The sequence below is a fragment of the Phalacrocorax carbo genome, chromosome 17 (assembly GCF_963921805.1).
Source record: "Phalacrocorax carbo chromosome 17, bPhaCar2.1, whole genome shotgun sequence".
Taxonomy (NCBI): Eukaryota; Metazoa; Chordata; class Aves; order Suliformes; family Phalacrocoracidae; genus Phalacrocorax; species Phalacrocorax carbo.
This window is the reverse complement of record NC_087529.1, coordinates 6,514,994-6,538,378: the sequence shown is the minus strand read 5'-3', so window position 1 is coordinate 6,538,378 and position 23,385 is coordinate 6,514,994. Positions and strand designations below refer to the sequence as shown.

At 39.8% G+C, this 23,385-nt stretch overlaps 1 protein-coding gene across 1 annotated transcript; it reads left to right on the top strand.

Annotated features, from left to right (window-relative positions):
• The first annotated feature begins 3,050 nt into the window (after nt 1–3,050).
• Nucleotides 3,051–21,588, top strand: NOS2 (nitric oxide synthase 2). Its single transcript, XM_064467673.1, has 26 exons — nt 3,051–3,171; nt 4,175–4,271; nt 4,852–4,974; nt 5,065–5,213; nt 7,261–7,423; nt 7,874–7,965; nt 8,343–8,484; nt 8,850–8,989; nt 9,559–9,733; nt 10,758–10,859; nt 11,488–11,682; nt 12,123–12,205; nt 12,522–12,666; nt 12,919–13,023; nt 13,191–13,240; nt 13,336–13,510; nt 13,982–14,114; nt 14,523–14,601; nt 15,521–15,699; nt 16,347–16,510; nt 17,296–17,506; nt 17,840–17,927; nt 18,359–18,480; nt 19,094–19,242; nt 19,990–20,184; nt 20,782–21,588. The coding sequence occupies exons 1-26, from the start codon at nt 3,065–3,067 to the stop codon at nt 20,893–20,895; spliced, it is 3,477 nt and encodes a 1,158-aa protein (XP_064323743.1). The 5' UTR covers nt 3,051–3,064; the 3' UTR covers nt 20,896–21,588.
• Nucleotides 21,589–23,385: the final 1,797 nt, after the last annotated feature.

Below are 23,385 nucleotides of genomic sequence, written 5' to 3'. Positions count from 1 at the left end.
GCGTGACATTGGGTGATACAGCTTACACGTTATTTCTGCCCGTTGATTAGATGTCTGGAATATTTTAAACAAAGGTATGTCAAGTGATAATTCCAGTGAGAGGAATATTAAAAAAAAAAAAAAGATAAATCTGAGTGTGAACATTCATGAGCAGTGGGTGCAAAGAAGCATAAGCTTGATACAGTCAAGCAGATGAATGCTCAAACTACAGAAAACTCAGGTCTGTTTTTCAAGAGATTCATCTCTAGCAACCCTGGATGGGATACATACAGGTATATTCATGCATGAACAGAGGTACCCATAACTCGGTTTACCTCGAGGAGTGCTTTGCACAAGCACTAGAAACTAGAGACAGAAAAAAGAAAATGCCTTGCCCAAGCCTGTCCTGTAAAAATGTGACAGATAAAAAGAGAATATGTGTTTCCTTGTTTCCTCTTGCAGCCTTATGCCTTGTTTCAGTAGATCTTTAATTAGCAGCTGTAAATCTTTCTCTAGTTATCATTGTAATGATTTTGACCTTGCATTAGTCAGCAGATTTTAGACTTGTCTTTAATTTGAAAACAGTTCTAAACAGTTTTCTTAGAATAATCGTACGTAGTATCAGTGAACAAGTAACTCAGGACAAAATCCTTGAGAGTGCACTGGCATACCACAGCATTTCTGAGTCTGCAGTTGCCGGGAAGCACTTCATACCGCATGCCACCCTTGGCTCCGGCATTGCTTGTGGCTTTCAGACAGCAGATAGAAACCTGATTCTGTAACATGTCAATTCCACATGTTGTCTAAAATTGAAAATCAGCTTAATAATCCCGTCTTCATCATCTAGCTGTCCTTCTGATATTCACCTATACAATGTGGTTTGAATAGTTCATACTTCAGGGAGTTGCAGTTTCCTTCCAGTTTTTCTAGTATGTTGGAAAAACACAAAGGGACAAACCTCACAGGCAGCGACAGATAGAAAAGGGAGCTCTGGAGAGGAAGAAATGCTACAAAAACTCTATTGAGAAAGGTCCTTTAAAACCTCATAAAAAATAAGGAAGTAATATATTTCTTTTAAACTTAAAATACCTGTCCTTTGTTATAATCACCATTTAAAATGATTTACTGGTCCATACCCTAAAGCTCTATGGTTCTGTAAAATTTCTCCTGAAGTTGCTTACTCTCTTTCTACAGCTGCTAGTTTAATGTATAGGAGAATGACCATCCAGTGACAAAATCTAAGAGTTCTTTAAGGATTTTTAAATTTTATTTTAACATTGCCTGCAAGGTTGCAAAAACTGTTCAGTGTGATACACTGTCCTTATCACTGAGGTCATATAGAAATCAAGGTTGCAGCACACTGTGCAGGAAGGAGGGGATGCTCATAACATCAGGAACTAGTTGCTGCTCTCCCTCCCATCACGCATATTATGTAATAGTGCAGCAGCACATCAGCTACACGCCCTCCGGGTCTGACAGAAATGCGGGTCATTCTGGGATTCCCCTTTCGACCGCTATCCGTGTGTAACCTGGTTCTGGAGTATAAAATGCTTTTGCCTCACAGGAGGGATACAGAGCAGGAGAGATTAAGGAAAGAAACTTTGTCACAGAAGACTGTCTCCTAGTGGGTTTGGAAAAATCTCTCACAAGAGCAGGGTAAGACAGCACTGTGTCTGAGTGTTCAGTTTGTGATTCATGTACTGCGGCTCCAAGTGAAGTAATTATATGGCAAACTTCAGGGTTTTTTTTCTGTTTTAGGAAAAAAGTATTGGAATCAGTCTCCTGCTCTGTTTCCAAGCTGTCCTGCTGCTCAGGAAACTTCACCCCCCTTTCTGCTGATTTAAAGGTTTGTGTGTGTAACAGGTAATACTGTAAATGTTACTTAAAGAACCCTGTTGTGGAGAACATGAAAAGCAAGCAAGGTCTTACTCTGAATACCAGTGAATGGAAAATGGGAGTCTTCTCTATTTTCTTTTCTTTCTTTTCCTTTTTTTTCATCTTTTTTCGTTTCATTTTTTCTCTTATTTTTTCTTTTTTTCTTCTTTTGCTTTTTTATGTGTATTTTTTTTCTCTTTTTGGGGGGTGGGGGTTTCTTTCTTTCACCCCTCCCTTCTCTCTCCCCCCCTTCCCCTTCCCTTCTCTCTTTTCCCTCTCTGTTATATGCACACTGCAGCATTTTTTTATTGCAGAATAGTAATTTAGATTTGTTCATATTTTGTAACTGTAGAGAAATTATTATTACACACTATTTCTTTTACTTGGAGAAACAGACAAGTTCTAACACCTTACAAGTTTCTGCAGATAGTTGAATGGATTTCTTTTCTTGTGTGATTTCTACAGCAGACAGCATCTTGGGGCCCCAGCAATATAAACTTTAACTTTTACTGAAAAAGCAATATAAATAACAAAATAATACATCATTTACATCAGGAATATGTGGCAATGTATATTTTCTTTATCTTTAGTATTTTTTTAATGTCCGTTTTTGATTTCTGTTATGAACCAGATTCAAATGCTGAGGCTAATTCTGCTTTACCTAGCAATTTACTAGTTTGCTCTTTTTCTTCTGTCACACCTCCCGTTGTACAAAAATCCAATTTAGCATCAGAAATTAGCAGAAAATATGTTAAAATGAGTAGCATTAAACTTTGTATGTTCTTATATAAATGCTATATGTTACATTCAAATATGTGCTATGTATATATATCTTACAAAATACAGAATTCAGAATCTCAGAATTCCATTCGTCTCTGGCAGATGAATACATTGCAAAATGTTTTGGTTAATTTACAGATCAATTCGAAATCACAGACCAATTGAAATACTCTTGAAGGTATTTTAGAGTAAGGCATGACTTCAGCATTACACCGTCAAAGAGAACTGTTAGTTTTAGTATTACTATTCTAAGAGTCAAGCTGTTATCATTTTTAAAAACAGGATGTTAATTAGATCAGAACGGTTAGTCTGGTGAGTTTCTTAGTTAAAAACTGACCTTTGTGGTTTTTTTCCCTCCTCAGAGGTGTACCCACACACCCAAAACAAGATTTCAGCACTGTGAACTAGAATCATAAATAAAGCATACAAAATGATGTGCCCATGGCATTTTGTATTCAAACCTCGTGCTGCTAAGAGCCAGTTCTCTGAAGAGAAGGACATCAATAATAACGTGGAGAAAAATGGGAAGATCCATGGGTAAGAAGTTTGTCTTTTAGTGGTTTCATGGTTTCTCTTTCATTTGAAAAGGGAAGATATTAAGTGAAACCATCTTACTTTCTCTTTCATAGTTTGAAATTTATTTGCTGTGTTATAATGGTTTCATGTATGCCAGAACTTAGGAGGCACATGTATGCTATAAACATTAGCAAAGTGATTATTAATGCTGTAATTAAGTTGGTAAAGTAGTTCTGTGATACAATTCATACAAGATGCTGGGTAAGATAAATTGCACATGCATATTAAACTTCTCTGTTTTCAGGCTGTTATTGATTTCAGTTTTCTATTGCATATCACTTCTTTCTATACCCATTCCTTACCCTTTCCTGTCACTGCTTAAAGTAGTTTATATTCAAATGTGAAGATTCGTGAAGCTGCCTAGTGGAAGTGAGTGATCACATGCTCTGCTAGCTAAAACACATCATTGCCCTCTCCAAACTAAGGGGTTTCTTTGGAGTTTGTGGTCTGGATGCCTCCTGGATGTTTTTGAGCATCTTCTGAAACCTGATATCCAAATTAAAAAGTAGGAGTTCAGAAAGTAAGACAGTGCAGGGAAAAAATGGAAATTAATATAAAAGTATGTTATTTGCTCAGTGGGCTGGAGACTGGACCTAGATGAAATTTTCATGCATTTCCCTGAAGATTTCAACCTCTTTGTTTATTTCCTCAGAGTATTTTCTGGCCAGATCATAATTGTACAGATGTCCTTTGTTTAGCTTACAGCAATGATACTACTCAACCTGTACCATTCCAGGCCATATCTGTTATTTTCCTTCCCACGTACTGATCTGAAAAGGGCAATTGTAGCTTTACTATTGACTTCTAGTCCACTCTGTCCCTCACGCTGCTGCGAATGGTTGACTGATTGACTCAGGACATCTTTCAGAGACAGCTCTGAGCATCTCCATACTGATGCTGTGGGTAAAACTATCAAAAACTAAGCACATTGCATTATACTGAATTGTCTTTTTCTCTTTTAAAGCTTAGAAAATGATGATGCCAAATTATATGATCTGAGCAAGAAGCAGACAGAGATGCCGCCTATCATAACTTCAGCAAAGGCCAGCGATGGGAGAGAGGTCAGTTTCTCGTCTCATTGTTTGATATTAACAGCTCACACGGGTGGTGCTTACTGCTCACAACTTCTCAAAGTTCTTATGCGAGGACTAACTGGTTACATGAGGTTATGACTGCTGTGAGATCTTTGGGTGAAATATCCTTTCTGAACAAAAAGGAGCTTTGATAAGACTTAAGGAAAAGATGCGTCCCCCAGAGACTGAAGTGCCTGATTCCGTTATTCACCTTTGAAAATGCAGCCTTTAGTAACAAATATGTCGTTTCTCTAAAATTGTCTGTTTTCCTGAGACTATGACTATTATATTAAGAGGCCTTATTGAAATTTAAAAGGTGTTTGCAGTGGCAGATAATGTTTGGCTATTAAAAAAATACTTTTTTTTTCCCATTCCATACCAAATTGTGGATTAGGTCAACGGTTTTGTATTCAAATGAATAAACACACATGTCAGAGAGGATCACATTTATACCTAGTCTCTTGAATTGAATCTGTAGCATTTTAATGGTCAAATAAAATCAAAAGTGAGGCTTTAAGATATTTGATAGGTCTGAAGACAGTATGTGTTTTTATCTTTTCTTGTCCAGAACCCTCCCCAAAATTATATCAAAGCTTCAAAGCAAATATCCAGATGTCCAATGCATGTAAAAGTGAGAAACTTGGAAAATGGATCCAGCTTACTGGACACACTACATCTGACAGCAAAGGAGGTAAGATATAGAAGCCTGAACAGTAATTTTTCATAACTTCAAAAAGGTACAGAGTACAACATTGGTTTTTGACATTTCATTGTTTTTCAGGTTATCAACTGCCGGACCAAAGCCTGCCAAGGGGCACTCATGACCCCAAAGGGCCTGGTGAGAGGTACTAGAGATGGGCCAGTTCCACCAGCAGAGCTTTTACCTCAGGCAATAGACTTTATCAAGCAGTACTACAATTCATTTAAAGAGTAAGCCAACTGCACCTTCATTTTTGGTATAAACGTCCTCTACCTACCTGTCTGTGTGTGAGACTATAGTGTTTGGTTTCTTTGCAGCTATCAGTAACTATCCCATTACATGGCATGCATTCAAAAATAGATAAGGACTATTAGAAAAGGTAAATAAAACTATTCATATCTATATCTGCCAATTCCAGGTCTTGGGAATACAGAAATTAACTCTGTACAGTGCATTCCTCAACCCCATCCCTTCTGAGTGTGTTACATTATAGTACATTTATAATAAGCAGCGTGGATAGGACTCCTTTACAGAATCATAGAATCATAGAGTCATTTAGGTTGGAAAAGACCTTTACGATCATTAAGAATGTTACCTTCCGTTTTCCTAACATTCGACATTAAAGGGATTAGCTCCTACTCAGACCAGTCTTAGATGTGAATAATGCAGACGGTGCTTTCTGTTTGTGCTGTTCCTCTGTGTTCTTTTGTTCTCTGTTTTGACTCTCAAGGCTTTAGCCAAAGGTTGGAGTGCCAGTCTCTTGCTTCTCAACCTTGCTCTGTGCTATCATCAACATAAGCTTACTGAGCTTGCTGAGGGGGATGCTCTAGCTTCAGAAAAGAGGTTTGTGTTTTTGCAAAAATGGACATGGTACAGAGACATTTTGTTGCAGGAAATGCTGGAATATCTGGTTGAGGTCCAAGAGTTTGCAGTGACGAAGAATTCACATGGCAAGCTTTCAAGTGACAATTCAATGTTTGGTCATGCCATTATAAAACGTTATCAGACTTTCAAAGGGACTCAGCTACATAATGGCTACTTCTTCAGACACTTTGAACTCGTCTACAAAGCCTTCTTCCATCTGAATCTTTCTGAAAGTCCCTGTCTTACACACAGGCTGTACTCACTTGCCAGCGTATTACATTTGCACATCATTGTGTTTCTGCTCATGGTTATTTGATCACAATGATTTACACTATCTTACATACTTGCCCTTGATCTTTCATCTTGCTGAAAATGTGAAAACTCTCAGACAGTGCAGGCTATTTTCATTCTGCCTCTAAGCCAACAAAACAATTTTTGTCTGCTGTGATAAATATTTCCTGATGTTTTGACTTCATTCTCTGTTATCAAACTAAAGAATTTTAGAATTGGTTTCCCTGACAAAGGAATTGCTCAGCGCTTCCTTTTAGGAATGAAAGTCCTACTTTGCTCAGAAGAGCTGTGTCCCTGTGAAAATAATAGAACGCTGAGAGGACAGTCACTACAATCCTACTCTTGGGCTGAAGCTAGCCTGTTCTCTCCTTTTCACTTGCTTGTGATTTGACAGTTTTTTCCAAACCAATCTAGAAAATCCGAATTTAAACTTACACAGAAAAGCTTGTGATGGCTACTTAAATTTCTAGTGTGTTAGGTTGTTCATTAGGCTAGTAAACTCTGTCATTTGAACTCTAATAAGGACAGTTCCTAAATTCTGAAGCCAGGATAAATTCTCTGCAGCAATCCTCAGTCAGAGTCCTATGTACTTAATTCATCCCTCTACCTAGAATACCCCCTGCTTTCTGATAAAAATCTCAGACCCTAGACTGCTGCAACAGATAACAGCTATGCTTTGGGGACAAAAGTGTGGTGCAATAGAGGGGAGGTGGGCAGGAGATGACGGTGACTTCTCACAGCCAAAGCACAGTGCAGTTGCTGATTTCATGAGGTGATGGATGTTTTCATAAAGGATAGAGTATTTTATGTTGACCTGTTTCACATCCAGAGAGCGTAGATTTGTAACAGGGACAGGTTTCTCGGTGTTTATCCAAACTTGCCATATCTCAGCCTGTCTGGATGCTAATCCCCTCCCTGGAAATCTGCCTGCATCCTGGCAGATAAAAATCAGCGATGTAAGTAGAAGTCTTCTCGGGCAGAAGGATGCTCAAAAGCTTTATGGCTTCAGCAATGCCTGTGCTCTTCTTGACCCAGTACATAAGAAGAACGTCTGCAGTTTAAATCAGTTCTAAGTAATGAAAATCTGATTGCTTCTTTCCATGGCTGTTTCCTGTTCAAAAGGCCAAAAATAGAAGAACACCTGGGCCGACTGGAAACAGTGACCAAGGAGATAGAAACAACAGGAACCTACCATTTGACAAAGGATGAACTGATCTTTGCCGCCAAACTAGCCTGGAGGAACGCGCCTAGGTGTATTGGGAGAATCCAGTGGTCCAATCTACAGGTAACCTATGAGCCTAGACCTTATGGGCCAAATAGTCATCTGCTGTAAATCAGATGAATGTCCTTTACTTTGGTAAAATATGCCAGTTGCTTCAAATGAGGACTGCTCCCTCCTGTACATATGTACAGTTCATCAACATCTTTTTTTTTTAGTTCTCTGCCTCATAGTTGAATGAAAACGTGTAGAGTGCCCACATAGGAACCAACTATGTCATGGAACCAGGTGCACGCCTTGGTCCTTGCAGGATTATTAAGTGTGAAAATGATGCATATAAGAACAATAAAAATGAACCTTTCCTTGTGGAGCTACAATTAAATTGAGAAATATTGATTTTTCATCTCAATTCTTTCCTTAATCTTTCCTTTCCTTAACTGCATAAGAATAATAATGAGCTTACATTACTGCTTCAAAATCAATTTTTTTCTTTACGTTTCTTTTGGAAACATATAGGTGTTTGATGCACGTGATTGTAAAACAGCGAAGGAAATGTTTGAGCATATCTGTCGCCATATTCAGTATGCCACCAACAATGGAAATATAAGGTAGGTCTCTTTCATTTTAAACAACAAAGATCACATCCAGATCTGGATTCAAAACTATACATAAGACCTGAAATAGTCAATCTGAATATTTTGACAACTTGTCTCTGCTTGCAATTCTCCTGGTACTTATGTGTTCCTCTCATGTGTACCATCAACCGTTTTGAAATTTTGTAATTTTCATTGCTGATGTTGCAAAATCTTTTGTAATTCCTGGGGAAAGAGATGATTTGAAGATTCAGAGAGGATGAATGATTTTATTTCTACTGATGTTTATTTTTGAAATATAATTGCTGTTGGTAACAATTTATGTCTTAATAATTAGAATGTGTTTGATGTGCTGCTGTGGTATAACGGGATTTGATTGTCTCTCTGGGCAGATCAGCCATCACTGTCTTCCCCCAGAGGACTGATGGGAAACACGATTTCCGTGTCTGGAACAGCCAGCTCATCCGATATGCTGGATATCAGATGCCAGATGGGTCTATTATAGGAGACCCTGCCAGTCTGGAGTTCACACGGGTACAGTTCCAAATACAGAATCATAACTGCTTTCCATCTTATTTAACCCATCGGTCTTTTTAATTTTTCTTGTATGTTTATGCAGAGTGGGAGGGAAGTGTGGTGGTAAGGAGTGAATGGGATGTTCTGCCCCACAGGTTCTAGGTGCAGGCCGGATAATTTCATACAATCGTGATATAAAAATACACCCCTCCATCTCCCCTTAAGTCAGGGACACAATCAGTACTTGAACTTGTCTCAACATTGTTTGGATAAGATAACTTTTATCAGTTAGAATGTGCCTCAGCAGGTTTTAGAGCATTAACATTCTTTTGTCTTCAAATGTGGGGGGGAACCTACAAAACCCAAATGTACTTTATTTATAGTTGTGCATCGAGCTTGGGTGGAAGCCGAAATATGGCCGCTTTGATGTAGTTCCACTTGTTCTCCAAGCAAACGGCCAAGACCCAGAAATATTTGAAATCCCGCCAGAAATTATCCTTGAAGTGCCAATGGAGCATCCAAAGTAAGCACACAAGATTTAGATAATTGCATTTTTGTCTCTGCCTCACCTTGGCAGGTTATTAGCCTGTGCCTGCAGCAGTCATTTTATGAGTTCTTTGTTAGGATGAAATTACGGTAAATTGTCCTGAAAGATAAAATGCCTGTTAGAACAATGCTATGAGATTTAAATTAAGGAAGCCTATAGCAGTTTCATTGGAAATCTTTTTTTTCCCAATCTACTTTTCAATCATATTCAGAATTCAATAAATCATAATTTCTTATGCCGGTGTAATACACGTGTAAAATACAGCTGCACTCATAACAAAATGTTTGTTGCCTTTCTCTCGTTTTTGTCTTCGCGTTTGCATTGAAAGTGGCCTGCAGATTGCAGAACTCTCTAATACTGCTCTGCAGTTTCTTTAGCTGGCAACTCCCAGTTACCACATGGTAAACAAAATCTGCAAGCAAAATGTGCTTTTGCAGACTGTGCTTCATGGCTCATTCCTCCTAGAGGTAGTAGTCTTTCTTTTCTGGTTATCGCCTAAAGGAGGAAGACACATAAAGTAATAAATCAAAATGCTTTTTTAACAGGTATGAATGGTTTAAGGAGTTAGACCTGAAGTGGTATGCGCTGCCTGCTGTTGCCAACATGCTTCTTGAGGTGGGAGGCCTAGAATTTACTGGTTGTCCTTTCAATGGCTGGTACATGGGGACAGAGATAGGAGTGCGAGACCTCTGTGATGTTCAGCGATACAACATCCTGAAGGTAATCTTCTGAAGTAGAAGTTTGTTGATTCACGAAGGGAATGAACGTGGTGGGTGGAATGCTTTTGAAAAAGAGAGGCTAACAGTCTTTGCTGGGATGAGCTTGTGTTTACATCACGCTAACACTGCAGTGCTAATCTGACACAATATCCTGACTATTGTGGAACATCTTGAATTTCTGCCAAGATTATGACTGCCAGATTGTATGACTGTGTTTACAGTGTTCTGACAGTATCTGTTCCAAATACCTGGCTGGAATGGTGAAATTGCAATGGTAAAAAAAATACAGAAAATGCTGTCCACAGGGAATTCTTCCCCAATTTTACCCTGAGTCCTGCTGATACAGAGACTTTTGGTCTCTGTACACTTTCATTAGTGCCCAATGAGAGGACATGGGGCAATGATCACAAGCTGGAACACAGGAAGTTCCACCTCAATATGAGAAAAAACCCCTTTGCTGTGCGGGTGCCAGAGCAGGGGCACAGGCTGCCCAGAGAGGCTGTGGGGTCCCTTCCCTGGAGACATTCACACCCCGCCTGGACGCGGCCCTGTGCCCCTGCTCTGGGGGTGCCTGCTCACGCAGGGGGTGGGACAGGATGATCTCCAGAGGTCCCTTCCAACCCCCGCCATTCTATGATTTCTCAGAGGTATATTTATGTCAGTTCCAGTCTGATGTTGATGAGACAGTGGTTGTTAGCTGCAGGTCTTGGGCACCTCACCAGTACAAACTAATAATGTGGGGTTATAATAAGATACTGCCACTTTTTAAACCATTTAGACCAGAGGAGGACCACGCCCTGTTTCACCAAACTGGAATAGCCTCAAGAACCAGAACACCGTAATTTAAGTTTACCTCTAATCTCAAATGTTTCTGCTGCCATCACTTTCCCCAGCACAAGATTGACTCTTCCCCCTTCTGCAATACTTTTTGCTGCATATTAATGTGATGAGATGGAGAAATCATGATGCTGAAGTCCCATGTAGTAAAGTTGCTTTTCCCTTTTCTCTCTCTTTTTTACATGTAGGAGGTAGGAAGAAGAATGGGACTGGAAACAAACAACCTTTCATCATTATGGAAAGACCGAGCTGTTGTAGAGATAAATGTGGCTGTGCTTTATAGCTTCCACGTAAGTCAACACGACTGGTATCTGGAGTGACACTGAATATTGTGTGTCCCTTTTTCCTTTCACTTATAACAGATTTTTACAAATACAGTGCCGGTGGACCAATGCTCAATAGAGGTTATCAATGTAATTCCAATAGAGTTATTCTTGATTTACACCTGGGGAAGTAGAGGAGCCCACATTTCCTGTTCTTGCCAGAAAAAGATCTTGGGAGAAGGGAGAGAAAAAGAAAAGGAAGTTAAAGGCGAGATTGTTCATCTTTTTAATACATTTGTCTAAGTGTCACAATCTATGTAAAGCCATTGCATTAATAGATTTTATTTACAATTACAGTTCATTTAACATATCATAACAATATGAAAGATGGGTGAAAATGAATCGGGGGCTTTTCAGCATGCACCCCCAGTGCTGGGGAAAAAAAATGCTGATGCTACAAAAGAACAAAAAGAATCCTCAATCAAAGGTCCATTTCAATCTGTATCTAAATAGTAGTTGCTGACGGTATATATTTGCTGGCATTGTATAAATTCCTTGAAATATTAACCAAAGCAAAAAGATTACTTTAACTATATCAGGAAGGAAAGTGGAATGGGCTTTTTAATGTATGTCTGTCTTTTTGCATTTATTCTAGAAACAAAATGTGACTATCATGGATCACCACTCAGCTGCTGAGTCCTTCATGAAGTACATGCAGAATGAGTACCGTGTGCGAGGAGGCTGCCCAGCTGACTGGGTGTGGATTGTACCTCCTATGTCAGGGAGCATAACTCCCGTGTTCCACCAGGAGATGTTGAACTATGTCCTCACTCCATTCTATTACTACCAGGTACACATTATAAAAAGAAAATATATGATTCTATAGACAACTTCAGCAGCGCAGATGATTATATGGGACCTGAAGAAGTCTGAATAACAATAATGAATAATGGGTAGTGAAAGTTCACCAGAGAGATTCATAAACAGCAGGCAGTATCTATTATACTGTGGAAGTTTATGTTAGTTCTGTTGAATTCTCAAGCTGTAACATTCAAGGTCAGGCTGGATGGGGCTCTGAGCAGCCTGACCTAGCTGAAGATCTCCTTGCTCACTGCAGGGGGGGCTTGGACTAGGTGACCTCTAAAGGTCCCTTCCAACCCAAACCATTCTATGAGTCTATGATTGTATATACAGATTCTAGTCAATCTGGCTCTTTCAAAGATACACAAATTGTGCGTTTACTATTTTACATTTCTTACCTGAAGCTTAACTTTTTTTTTTTTTTAAAAGGTGGATGCATGGAAAACACATGTCTGGCATGATGAGACCCGGAGGCCAAGAAAAAATGAAATAAAGTTTAGTGTGTTGGCAAAGTAAGTTGTTCAAATAAAATTATTCATGTTTTTGTCTAACTATTCTAGTCTTGTGATGTTTCTGTTCCACTTTTTAAAAAAAATAATTATTAGAGTAGATACCACTTGAATTGTTTGAATCATAGACTTACATATCCACAGTTAGGTGATACTCATATCTAAGATTCTTATTCAGGGCTATCTATAGTGTATTGTTTCTGAACAATCTTCCAAGGAAAAGCCATGCTCAAATCAGTCTTTCCTAGCTTGTCTGTGAATGAATCTAAATTACTGTGTAGGTATATTAAAAATTATATGTGATAATTCTTTTTCTCAGGGCTGTACTCTTTGCATCTTCACTCATGCGACAAACAATGGCAACCAGGTCCAAGGTCACTGTAATCTATGCAACAGAGACTGGGAAATCTGAAACACTAGCCAACAATCTCTGCAGCTTGTTCAACTGTGCCTTCAACACTAAGGTAAGAGAACATAAATCATCAACGCTAAATGGAGAGAAAGAAGTTTGGCTAGTTTTATCAGCTTCTGCAAGCTTTTTCATTGTCCTAAACCTATGTTTTGAAGGTGCGGTAAATACAAGTTGGACTAGAACTTTGATTTTGTATGGTATAATGCTTTGTAAATTTGGTGAACAGTCATCTGACTATCACAGAGATATCTGATGCTAGTTCTTATGTCTGCCAGCAATTTCTCATGAGCTTCACGTCTTCCAGGTTCTGTGCATGGATGAATACAACATCTGTGACCTGGAAAAAGAAACACTTCTGCTGGTGGTTACTAGCACCTTCGGAAATGGAGATTCTCCAAATAATGGAAAGGTACTATTCACCTCAGAAGTATATATGAGGCTTAACTCAAAGACTGAGACCAAAGACAACCCTTTCATTTGTCCCATGCACTTGAGTAAGATATGCTTCAGGGTCTCACTTCTGTTTTTAATCAGAGTATTTTTCTAACCTTAAGTATTGTATGAATTTTTATACAGACCTTGAAGAACTCCTTGCTCACCCTGAAATTGCTGGGAAGAAAAATCAGGTAAAAATACTTTTTAATTTGGTTTGCATGTGATTGAGTCCTTTTGCATTTCATTTAGCATAACATAGTGATCTTATTTTTATCTTCTTCTGCAGATACGCTGTGTTTGGTTTGGGGTCCAGCATGTATCCAGAGTTCTGTGCCTTTGCTCATGCCATTGACCAAAAACTGGCCCAGCTAGGGGCTTCTCAGCTCACTCCAGTAGGTGAAGGAGATGAACTCAACGGGCAAGAAGAAGCCTTTCGCACATGGGCTGTCAGTGCATTCAAGGTGACTATATAAATAATTAGCTCATATTTTAGTTCGTTCATTCATTCGTTTTACTTCAGTATACACTAGTATCCCATAAAAATGGGGGAAAATGAAGGAAAATAAACATCTGGATTTATATCTGAATGTTGAACTCCCCTCTTTTCTACTGCTGGCCTAAATTGAAGAGGGAACTTAGCCCCTTTTCTATTATTTTTTAATATTCACATAAAGTTCCATGAAACCTTTTGGATAGCGGGGTGCTCAGTATGAACAAGGGTGGTAGCATCAGACAGAATTTTTCGAAATAGAGCTTTTTTAGCTGGACAGGTATAGAAGCAGAACTTTACTGAACTCAATGTAACATCACTGAACTCAACAGAATCAATAAACAATAGCAATCCATGAAATTCTTATGTCTCCATTAGGATTATGAGAGCACTAAGAATACTTTTTTACCATGAATAGCCTTATTTTTTTCTTTTTTTCTAGACTGCCTGTGACATTTTTAACATCCGTGGGAAAAACAGTATTCAGTTGCCCGAGATATATACCTCTAATGAAAGCTGGGACCCTAAGAATTACAGGATAGTGCATGACTCTCAAACCATGGACTTGGCTAAAGGTATTACCTCCCACCTTCCACTTCCTCTGTCCATTTTGCTTCAGATAGGTCTGAACTGTAAAGGTTTTCTATAAGTAATATTGGTCCTGCAGGATGATAAAATTCATATAGTAAAGTACAGTGGTCAGAAAAAAAAACATTGGCTCACATTGGATGAATTATTATCTGTCCAGCACAATAACATCAGAACATGAGAACTAGCACATATTTAGACAAGCCCAGAAGAACAGAAGCTGAGATTAACTACTTTTAGTCAGAGGAGGCATGCATATAGGACACAAAACTGACTAAAAGTATATCGCATTCTAGGGCAAGCATGCTTCGGTTCTTTTCTGCATATTATTTGAAGAAATTTTAAACAAACCTAATCACAAAAATGCCATGAGTCATGTCCTCTTTTTTCAACAGCTCTTGCAAACATTCATGCCAAGAATATAATTCCCATGAAGCTGACATTCAGACAGAATCTTCAAAGTTTAAAATCCAGGTATGATACCTCACTCTCTTGAATATTGCAATACTACGTTTTACTAATATCTTAATCATCTGAAATGCCTGGTTATAAACACCTCCTCCCTGCAGTTATTAAGAACTATATGTGAATTTTGTACCTTCATTAGCAGAAGTAAATCACCCACTAGATTACATACTACAATACAATACCACATACAGTCTTATCTCTGATTTAGATAGGAGCAACTTCCCAGTAGAATCTCTGGTATGCAGGAAACTAAATAACTTTGTGGTATGGCACTTTGACACCTACTAAATGCAGAAGGTCATGTTCATGGTCCCTCTCCCTTGCTGGGTATGCTACATGCCAGCTAAATTTTTACTTCTTTTAGGGGGAAAATTGCCCCTTAGCAGAAACAAAGAAAAAAAAGGGAAAAGGTATAGTGCAAGAAACGGCTGTATTCAGTTGCACTGCAAAGCAAGCTGAGACAAGACAATACACAGAGAAATACAAAAGGGTAATCAGTGCTAACATCTGTCTTAGAAATAGCATCCCTGAATGCCGCTTCAACATCCCCTGGTAGGCCTCTCTCATCCCTGTTCTAAATACAGTCATCTTATGGGAAGTCCTCTGAGCTGGTTTAAGATGTGAGCTATTCAGTCTTCACAGAGCTGCACTTCCTTTCATTGGCTGATTGCGGGCATATTTATTATATCCTGGACAGATCAGGCAGCACTTCAGTATCTTATTTGTTTTGATACAAGTACTTCACATATCTGGCTATTATCTGTTTAAGCCTCCGCAAAGTACTATGCTGGTCTGATAATTTGGTTATGAACACAAGTAAGCCTTTGCCAACTGTCACTTCAGATTTATTCCTTTTCTGTGTAATTCAAGGGAAATCCTGTCGACGTAACCAAGGTCTGTCTGATCTCTTTTTTTCTATATCTAGTCGTGTTACCATTCTAGTTAAGCTTTCCTGTGAGACTAATCAGGAAGTGCGCTACCTGCCCGGGGAACATATCGGGATTTTCCCAGGCAACCAGCCAGAATTAGTCCATGGCCTCATTGCACGTGTGAAAGATGCTCCTCCAGCTGATCAGACTATCAGACTTGAAACCCGCACTGATGGTAAGTTGGTTCTCTTTAGACAGAGTAACAGAAGTGTTTGACAGATTTCTCTAAAACTCCTGAGAATTTTTATAGACTGAATTTGATTCTATTTTCCTTTTCTTAAGTTTCAGTAGGTTTTTGCTAGTACTTTTAGTTATTCTTATAATTATCGATTCTGATTTTGCATACTCTGGCAGTCCATGGTATCTTCACCAGTGTGTGTTTGTTTTAGTTATCCTACGTTGACACTGTTTGTAATTCAGTTGCTAAATTGGCCCTGGACCGCAATTAAATTAATCAACAGAATATGTTGCTACATATCAGAGTCCTAAAATAGATTTACATGTCATAACTGTCTTTTCCATCTAAGTAGGAACAGTCTGCTAAATCAGAGAATTGTGACACACAGAAAGATTATTTCCTCAGACGAAAGGCTTTGCATTTTAAAGTGGTGTTTTGTTATCATGCAATTCTCTGCATCAGATCCTCCCCTTACAAAAAGTTTGAACCCTCACATTAATGCCTTTTCAGAAGGGCCCTGTGGTCTAGACCTTCTGCAACCTAGTCTGAAGTCGTATTTTGAAGGACACTGAGTTTTGCAAAGCTCTACAGCTGTCAAATGCCATGGGAATTGCCAAGTGTTCTTCTATTTCCCTCATTTCCAGGTGGCTACTGGACAAGTGACAAAAAGATTCCAGCCTGCACACTCCCTGAGGCTTTGACATACTTGCTTGATATCACTACTCCACCCTCCCAACAACTGCTAAAAAAACTCTCCCAGCTGGTAACAGCGGAAGGGGACAAACAGAGACTGGAAGTTTTATGTCAGGTCAGTGTAAGGGCTAGGTTTATGTTAGAAGTGCTGTATACTGGGCCACCTGATGCCCTTTTACTGTGTAGCTGAAGCTTAAGAAATTTTTGTAGTGTTGGTGCTTGATTTTTACTCCTCTGCTACATGTTCTGTGTGCTTGTAAAACCAACCACAGTGAGAGAAAGGGTGGTCTTGTGGCTCAGCTTGGGAATCGACCTTTCTTCAGATCTGATGTTTCCTGTGTGGTTCTGGGTGGGTCATTTTGCCTGCCTGTTTCTCTTACCCGCCTCATGGTGGTTTCTGATGATACACCATTAAAAGACCTTACAGTTTGCAGGTGGAGGGCTGGAGGGGAGCTGGTAGATATTTTTGATACCGTGAGAGTAAGAGGGATGTCACTTTAAGTAACCAATGACTCAGAGGTGTGGTAAGTGCTTGCTTCTCCTGCTGGGTTCAGCAAGGCTCAGTAGGTATCAGGGCCTGGGCCCATACAGTTTTGTGGCTGTCCCACAGCAGGGGGCTGAGAAACAGATTCTGCTTCAGTTACTACATCCTCACCGAGAGAGCCAGTATCTGAGAAAATTATAGTGGGTGTTCTGTACTTCTGTTCTGAAAAATTAAACGATTTCTTAGGAACCCCAGTACTGATCTAGGCCAAGTTTTGAGAATTCCCAGTTCATTTGCCTGCATATTTAATGGAATATAAAGCAGGAATCTTATTTATGAGTGACACTTCGAATATCCCTGCTCTCCTGAACTCAGCATGACCTGGTAACATTGTGATGGTGGCCTTTGCCTTATAGAGCACAGAGGAATACAATAAATGGAAGTTTTACAACAGCCCGAACATCCTGGAGGTCCTGGAAGAGTTTCCTTCTGCTGAGGTCTCAACAGCTTTCTTACTGACTCAGCTGCCGTTTCTGAAACCCCGCTACTATTCTGTCAGTTCCTCCTGTGACATGACACCCAGAGAGATTCATCTGACAGTTGCAGTTGTAAACTACAGGACAAGAGGTAATCAATTGTTCTTTTCATTTGTCTCTTAATTAAATGACTTTTAGGCTGCATTGTGGTTCAGAAAAAAACCTGTGTCTGCCTCTTGCCATGAAGCGTGTCTGTAACAAGTTTGTATTGTGATACACGCAGGATAATATACTGCAGTGCAGATGTTCATACTGTGTCAGGATTTGCTGAAATCCTGCATCATCATCAGGGTATCCTTGTTTTACAAATCATTACTAGATATATGCTTATTTAAAAACCATAATTTAAAATATAAATTGTGATTTTTTAAAAACCTGAGAGCTTGTGAATACTGACAGAGGTATTTTCCTTTGCTCCGATTAGATGGACAAGGGCCTTTGCACCATGGAGTTTGCAGCACATGGCTGAATACAATAGCTCTGAATGAAATAGTCCCATGCTTTATACGCAGGTGAGTGTATGACAGAGAAAAAAGGAAAAAGAAAATAAACCCAAACAGCAGTTCTTAGTTCAGCTTCTTCAGTGGTTTTTTCATTGTTTGCATATGATTTTCAAGTGACTGGTGAGTGCAAGTTAGAATATCTGAGTTTGAGGAGAGGGAACTCCCTGTCTTCCAGAGATGAGACCTGTTACCATGTCCTATGTTGACTAAAATCATAAATCACTAGAAAGTTCTGAAAGAATTCTATTCAAATGGCAGCACCTGCACTGTCAGCCTATTCGCTGTAGAGCAGGTAAAGCTAAGGAAACAAGCAACCGTCACCAAGTTAAGCCCCATTACTGTTTTCAAATTGGTATCTTAAGCTGTGCTATTCAAAATCATTCAGGGAACTGACACTGAGGAGTCAGTCATAAACTAATTAACATTTTTTTGCATTTTAGTGCTAATGAATTCCAGCTCCCAGAGGAGCCAACCAAGCCGTGCATTCTGATCGGCCCAGGGACAGGAATTGCTCCCTTCAGAAGTTTCTGGCAGCAGCGTCTCTATGACTTGGAAGAGAAAGGTACTTATGGGCATTGCCACAAGGGGGAGGCCATAACTCATACAGCAGCAGAAGACATCCCTAGTCCTCCAGACAAAATCTCTGCAGATGGAGACACCCAGAAGCATTAGCCAAGTAAACCCCGTAGAGATTTGTAATCCTGAGAATGACTGAACGCTGCACTGAAACAGCTAATCCATCCCACTTGAGACCATTCTGGTGGTCTTGAGGTATTTGGTCACTTGGAGGGAGCAGCCTATGTCTCCTTGGAAGCACTGTATGTTCATTGACTGCCCCAGGAGCTCACACAGGGGCCACAGTCTGGAGAGGAAACGCCTCTGCCTGCCGGTGTTAGCCCATTTGGGGAACCTGCTCCAACAGGTGATTCCACATAGTTCTCCAAGGGCTTGGGCAGGTTCAATCCTACTGCAAGACCCTAAAATCACCAGCTGTCACACACAGACACACGCGCTGTCCTTCTCAGGTGTTCAGTGAGAAAGGCTAATTAGAAAGTAGCTGTACAGAGCGCTGTACACAGCAGTTACTGTGACAAAGGGGCCCTCTATGGGGAATAGGCGTAAGAGATAATAGGCCTTACCAGGAAAGATGACCAACTTTCCGATGTTGGTTTCAGGGATCAAAGGTGGTGACATGACATTATTGTTTGGCTGCCGGCAACCAGACATGGATCACATCTACAAAGAAGAAACTGAGGAAATGAAGAGGAAGGGTGTCCTGACAGACATCTACACAGCTTACTCCAGACAACCTGGCCAAGCAAAAGTAAGGCCGGTTCCTTTGTTCTTTGAGGGTTGGCTCCTTTCAGAACGGTCCCTGAAGTTCAGATTCGGGCCCTGTTTAACAATGTTCTTTAAAAAAAGTTAGCATTTTGTTTCAGTGTATTGTGAACAAGTGAGAAAAGGCCCCGCTCCTTCAAAATAAAGGAGAATCTCACCAGAACTTCAGTGAACCATATAAATATAAAACCCTCACTGCCATATAGAGAGGCATAACAGACAAATAATCAAAACTTTAAGTGCAAACAGCCTTTGAAACTAGAAGCTGGAACATTTTCAGAAACGTTAAATTTTGCAGGATTTGATTGGCCCATGGGTGACAGATGAGCTGGCTCCGGCCATTTGTCAGCATTTCAATGACACAGTGACCCTGGAAATTAATTTTGCTTACATGAAATCTTGACTGGAGAAAACAGCAGCACTTATGCTATCTTCTTTTTAGCTATGCTACTCTCCTGGCAAGTTAGGAGACTTTGGCAGTTGTAACTGGCTCTAAAAGAGAAGAGCCTTAGTCTGCTCTAGTTTAATCAGGAGACAGGTCTAGCCTCCAAAGCTGGGGCTTGTAAAGACAGCACAAAGACATTTTTCTTCTCCTTTGCTGTGGTGCAACGCACAGAAGGAATAGACAGGGCATTTAGAACCTTACTACATAGAATCACGCTGAATTTAGAAAAGCCAATAGCCAAAGTAGCATTTAAGAAACCTGTCTAATGATTCTTTTTCTGTTTCTAAGGTCTACGTTCAAGATATTCTTCAAAGCATGTTGGACACCAAAGTGTGCAACCTCTTGCATAAGGAGGAAGGGCACCTCTATGTCTGTGGAGATGTACGCATGGCCAAGGATGTTGCTCAGACTTTGAAAGGGATGCTTGCAAAAAAACTGAACCTCAATGAGCAGCAGGCAGAGGAGTATTTCTTCCAGCTCAAGGTATGCTGTGATATGCAAGGCATTCTGTCCAGTCAGACAGTGTTCCGGGAGGGGTTACAGAAGTCTTGAAAGCCACACTCAAGATCTTGCGGGCTGCTGTGAACTTCTCTTCAGCACAATGCATGAGGGAAAAAGCTTTAAGTGATCAGCTTAGTGCACCCACTGTGATTTAAAACACATAGTTTCTGTTTGGTTGGGGTGTAAGACCGACACATCAGGTTCTTCTCTTACATCTACCATTTTCCCCAATGTCTCACTTTGGTCCTGGACATCAGCTTTGCAGTGTGTCTGGAACATCAAGAGTTTGAGACTTTGTTGTGCCAATGGAGGAAAGTGGGTTTAGGAAGTTAGTGGGCCCGTCACTGCGAACACGGTGCCTGGCTCTGCTGGCTTTTTAGGACCCCTTTGTTACCAGATCTCGTCCTGGAGCACGTGTGTCTGGGATTCAGACAGGTTCCTTTTTTTGACAGTAACACAAGTCCGCTATCACAGAACCACTCATACGAATGTAAATGACCTTTTGGTTACTTATCTGTCACATAAGGAGGAGCTAGCAGTAGGTAATTAATCTCTTGGGTTTCCTTTCTTTTTTTGCAGAGCCAAAAGCGATACCATGAAGATATATTTGGGGCTGTATTCCCACATGAAGTCAAAAGAGGTGTAAAAGCTTTGCCACCCACCAGTCCAAGAACAAATCAACTTACGTTTTAGACAATACCTGCACTTTTGTTGTTACTTTCAAAAAACAAGGGGTCAAATCCTCTTTCTTATACATGTTAAATCATACACATGTATATGAACGTAGGATTTGATTTTTAAACCTCAGCCTTAGTTAAGAAAAATATTAAATTTAACTTTTGTTGCTATTTATTCTGAGACTACTTTTAATAGATCATCTTAATAGTGAAGATGCAAATTATTTTTTTAATACTGTCTATACTAGTATAAATCTGCTATTTTTTATAAATACAAGGAAAATTTAGAGTTTTTTACTATGTAAGCTAGAACTGAAATCTTTTTTTGACATGTACTGTTTGCCTTTGTGAATTTATTTATATCAGATTGTTTTACTGTGCATATTATCTTTACTTGAAAGGAAATAAATAGATGGTTGAAAATGTAAAGTCACACGCCTTGTTGAATCTGAAGCAGTATTTGCAAATGATATAATAATGGTTCGTAAGTGCAAATACCTGCTGCACACACTTCGAATGTATACACACGAGGAGGTAGTAGGTTTGAATTCTTCTTTTTGTGGTTCAGGTACTTGAACCCGAATTGTTGTTGTTACTGCCTATGGCAGTAACGTTCAGAAAATTCAAAAGCACTTTGTATATTTGTATTTTATGCTCTGATTTACTTGATTTGATTTGTTTGTAATAAAAGATGCCTTTGTATTGAGACGAACAAGTTGGTCTGGATTAAATGTACCTCTTTTTCCTATTGGCTTCAGCCTGAAAAAGTAGGGCTAGATAAGTAAGTTCTCAGGTTTTGGTGAAGTGGGTTTGGGCTCCAACGAACACTGTAAGTAGAGAGCCCGTCTCCAGGAGTTACGCCGTCTGCCTAAGATTAGTTATATATTTTTGTTACTGCCCAGCAAGTGTGATTGTGTACCACAGACTGTGAGATTGGCTTGCCATCCAAAAGAATAGAACATAGCATTACGAGCAATATATTCTGCCCTAGTTATATTTTGACTTTGGGTCTTTTATGCCTTGGCAGTTATTTCAGAGCTTTTAGTTCTTTCTCTAAGATTACCAGGGCGATATGGTCATATTAAGAAAGCTTAAGGTGAGATTTTCCTGTCATCCCTTGTCTCCAGGAGCTGGAATGTGCTGAAGGAGGAGCTGAGACTCAAAAGTCAACAGTGCCATGTGTGTACAGTGTGTTTCACATGTGCTTCAGGACAGCCTTAGACATAAGACCAAAAATACAGCATAGATGAAAGAATATGGACAGTGATGGCAGAGAACAGGACGTAGCAGAGAACAGGTACCAAAAGAGTAAAGACAGAGGAGGTTCCTGGCAAGCACGGAGTCCTGATGGGCACCTACTACATAGACACCGTGAGTGTTATTTCGTATTTAGTTTAACTGATGTTTTCTGATTTTAGATTTTTGGGGTGGGAGGGAAATGGAACAAAGTAGTTGCACTTTCCATTAAAAAGTTCTCCATAAGCCCAAGGCTGAGCGAGTCCTAGGCTTCAAATGAGTCCAACAAAAGTAGGAAACAGAAGTAGTAACTTCTGTACTTGAGAGGGCTAATGTGCTCCGGGCCCTCTGGGAGGTGCGTCACTACACAACTCGTTTTCCACGCACATGACTAAACAGGTGAATTTCCTTGCCAGGACGCTTTCTTTGTACCTCAGGTGTCTTTTTGAAGTAATCGCTTACTTTAAAGCATTACCATAATCCTATATGAATGCTTGCATGTGTACTAAAGGGCCATAGTCCACTTTCATTTGGAGGGTCAGAAACTCAGAAAAAAGAAGTCCTGCTGTGCATACCAAGCTGAGAGCAGGCTGGGTGCCCTTAGATATTGCCGTGTCCTGAAGACAAAAGACATTAAAAAACTGCCAGCCAGGGGAGCAATAGGTTCCTTCATGGGCCTCTGACAGGGCAGAACAAGAGGCGCATGCATTTGTGTATCAGCTCAGAAGTCGCATGAATTTCCATTTATATATTCTAAGTTGATGAGGCAAGTTTTATTGGGGGACCTTTCCATCTTAATTCCACCATTGCAAAAATTTGCCCCTAGCAGAGGGGTGAGAAGGCAGTTAAAGGAAACGATTAAGAAAAGCAGAAATCTGTTTTAATTTTTTGTGAATTTATTTAAACTGGTCCCAACTGTAAGTTAACTTCACTTGCAGCACTGATCTGAAGCTGCGTATAATTGCTTTTTTCTACAGAAATAAACGGGGAAGACAAAGTGCAGATGTTAAGGTCAGTGGATAACTATTCTGTTCCAAGATAAAAAATGAAACTTCATTTAAGAAACCAGAGACAAAATATACCTTTTAAAATCCTGAAGATGATCAAATAGCCTGTTCTGCCGTTATTAAATTGTTCATTACAGCCCCAAGTCAGTTAAAGGATTTAAGCACGTGCATTAGTTTAAGCACTTGAGTAATGCTGCTAGAGGCAGAGGAACTCTTCTGGGCTAAAAGTTACTGAGATGATCATGCACCTCACGGATTTGGGA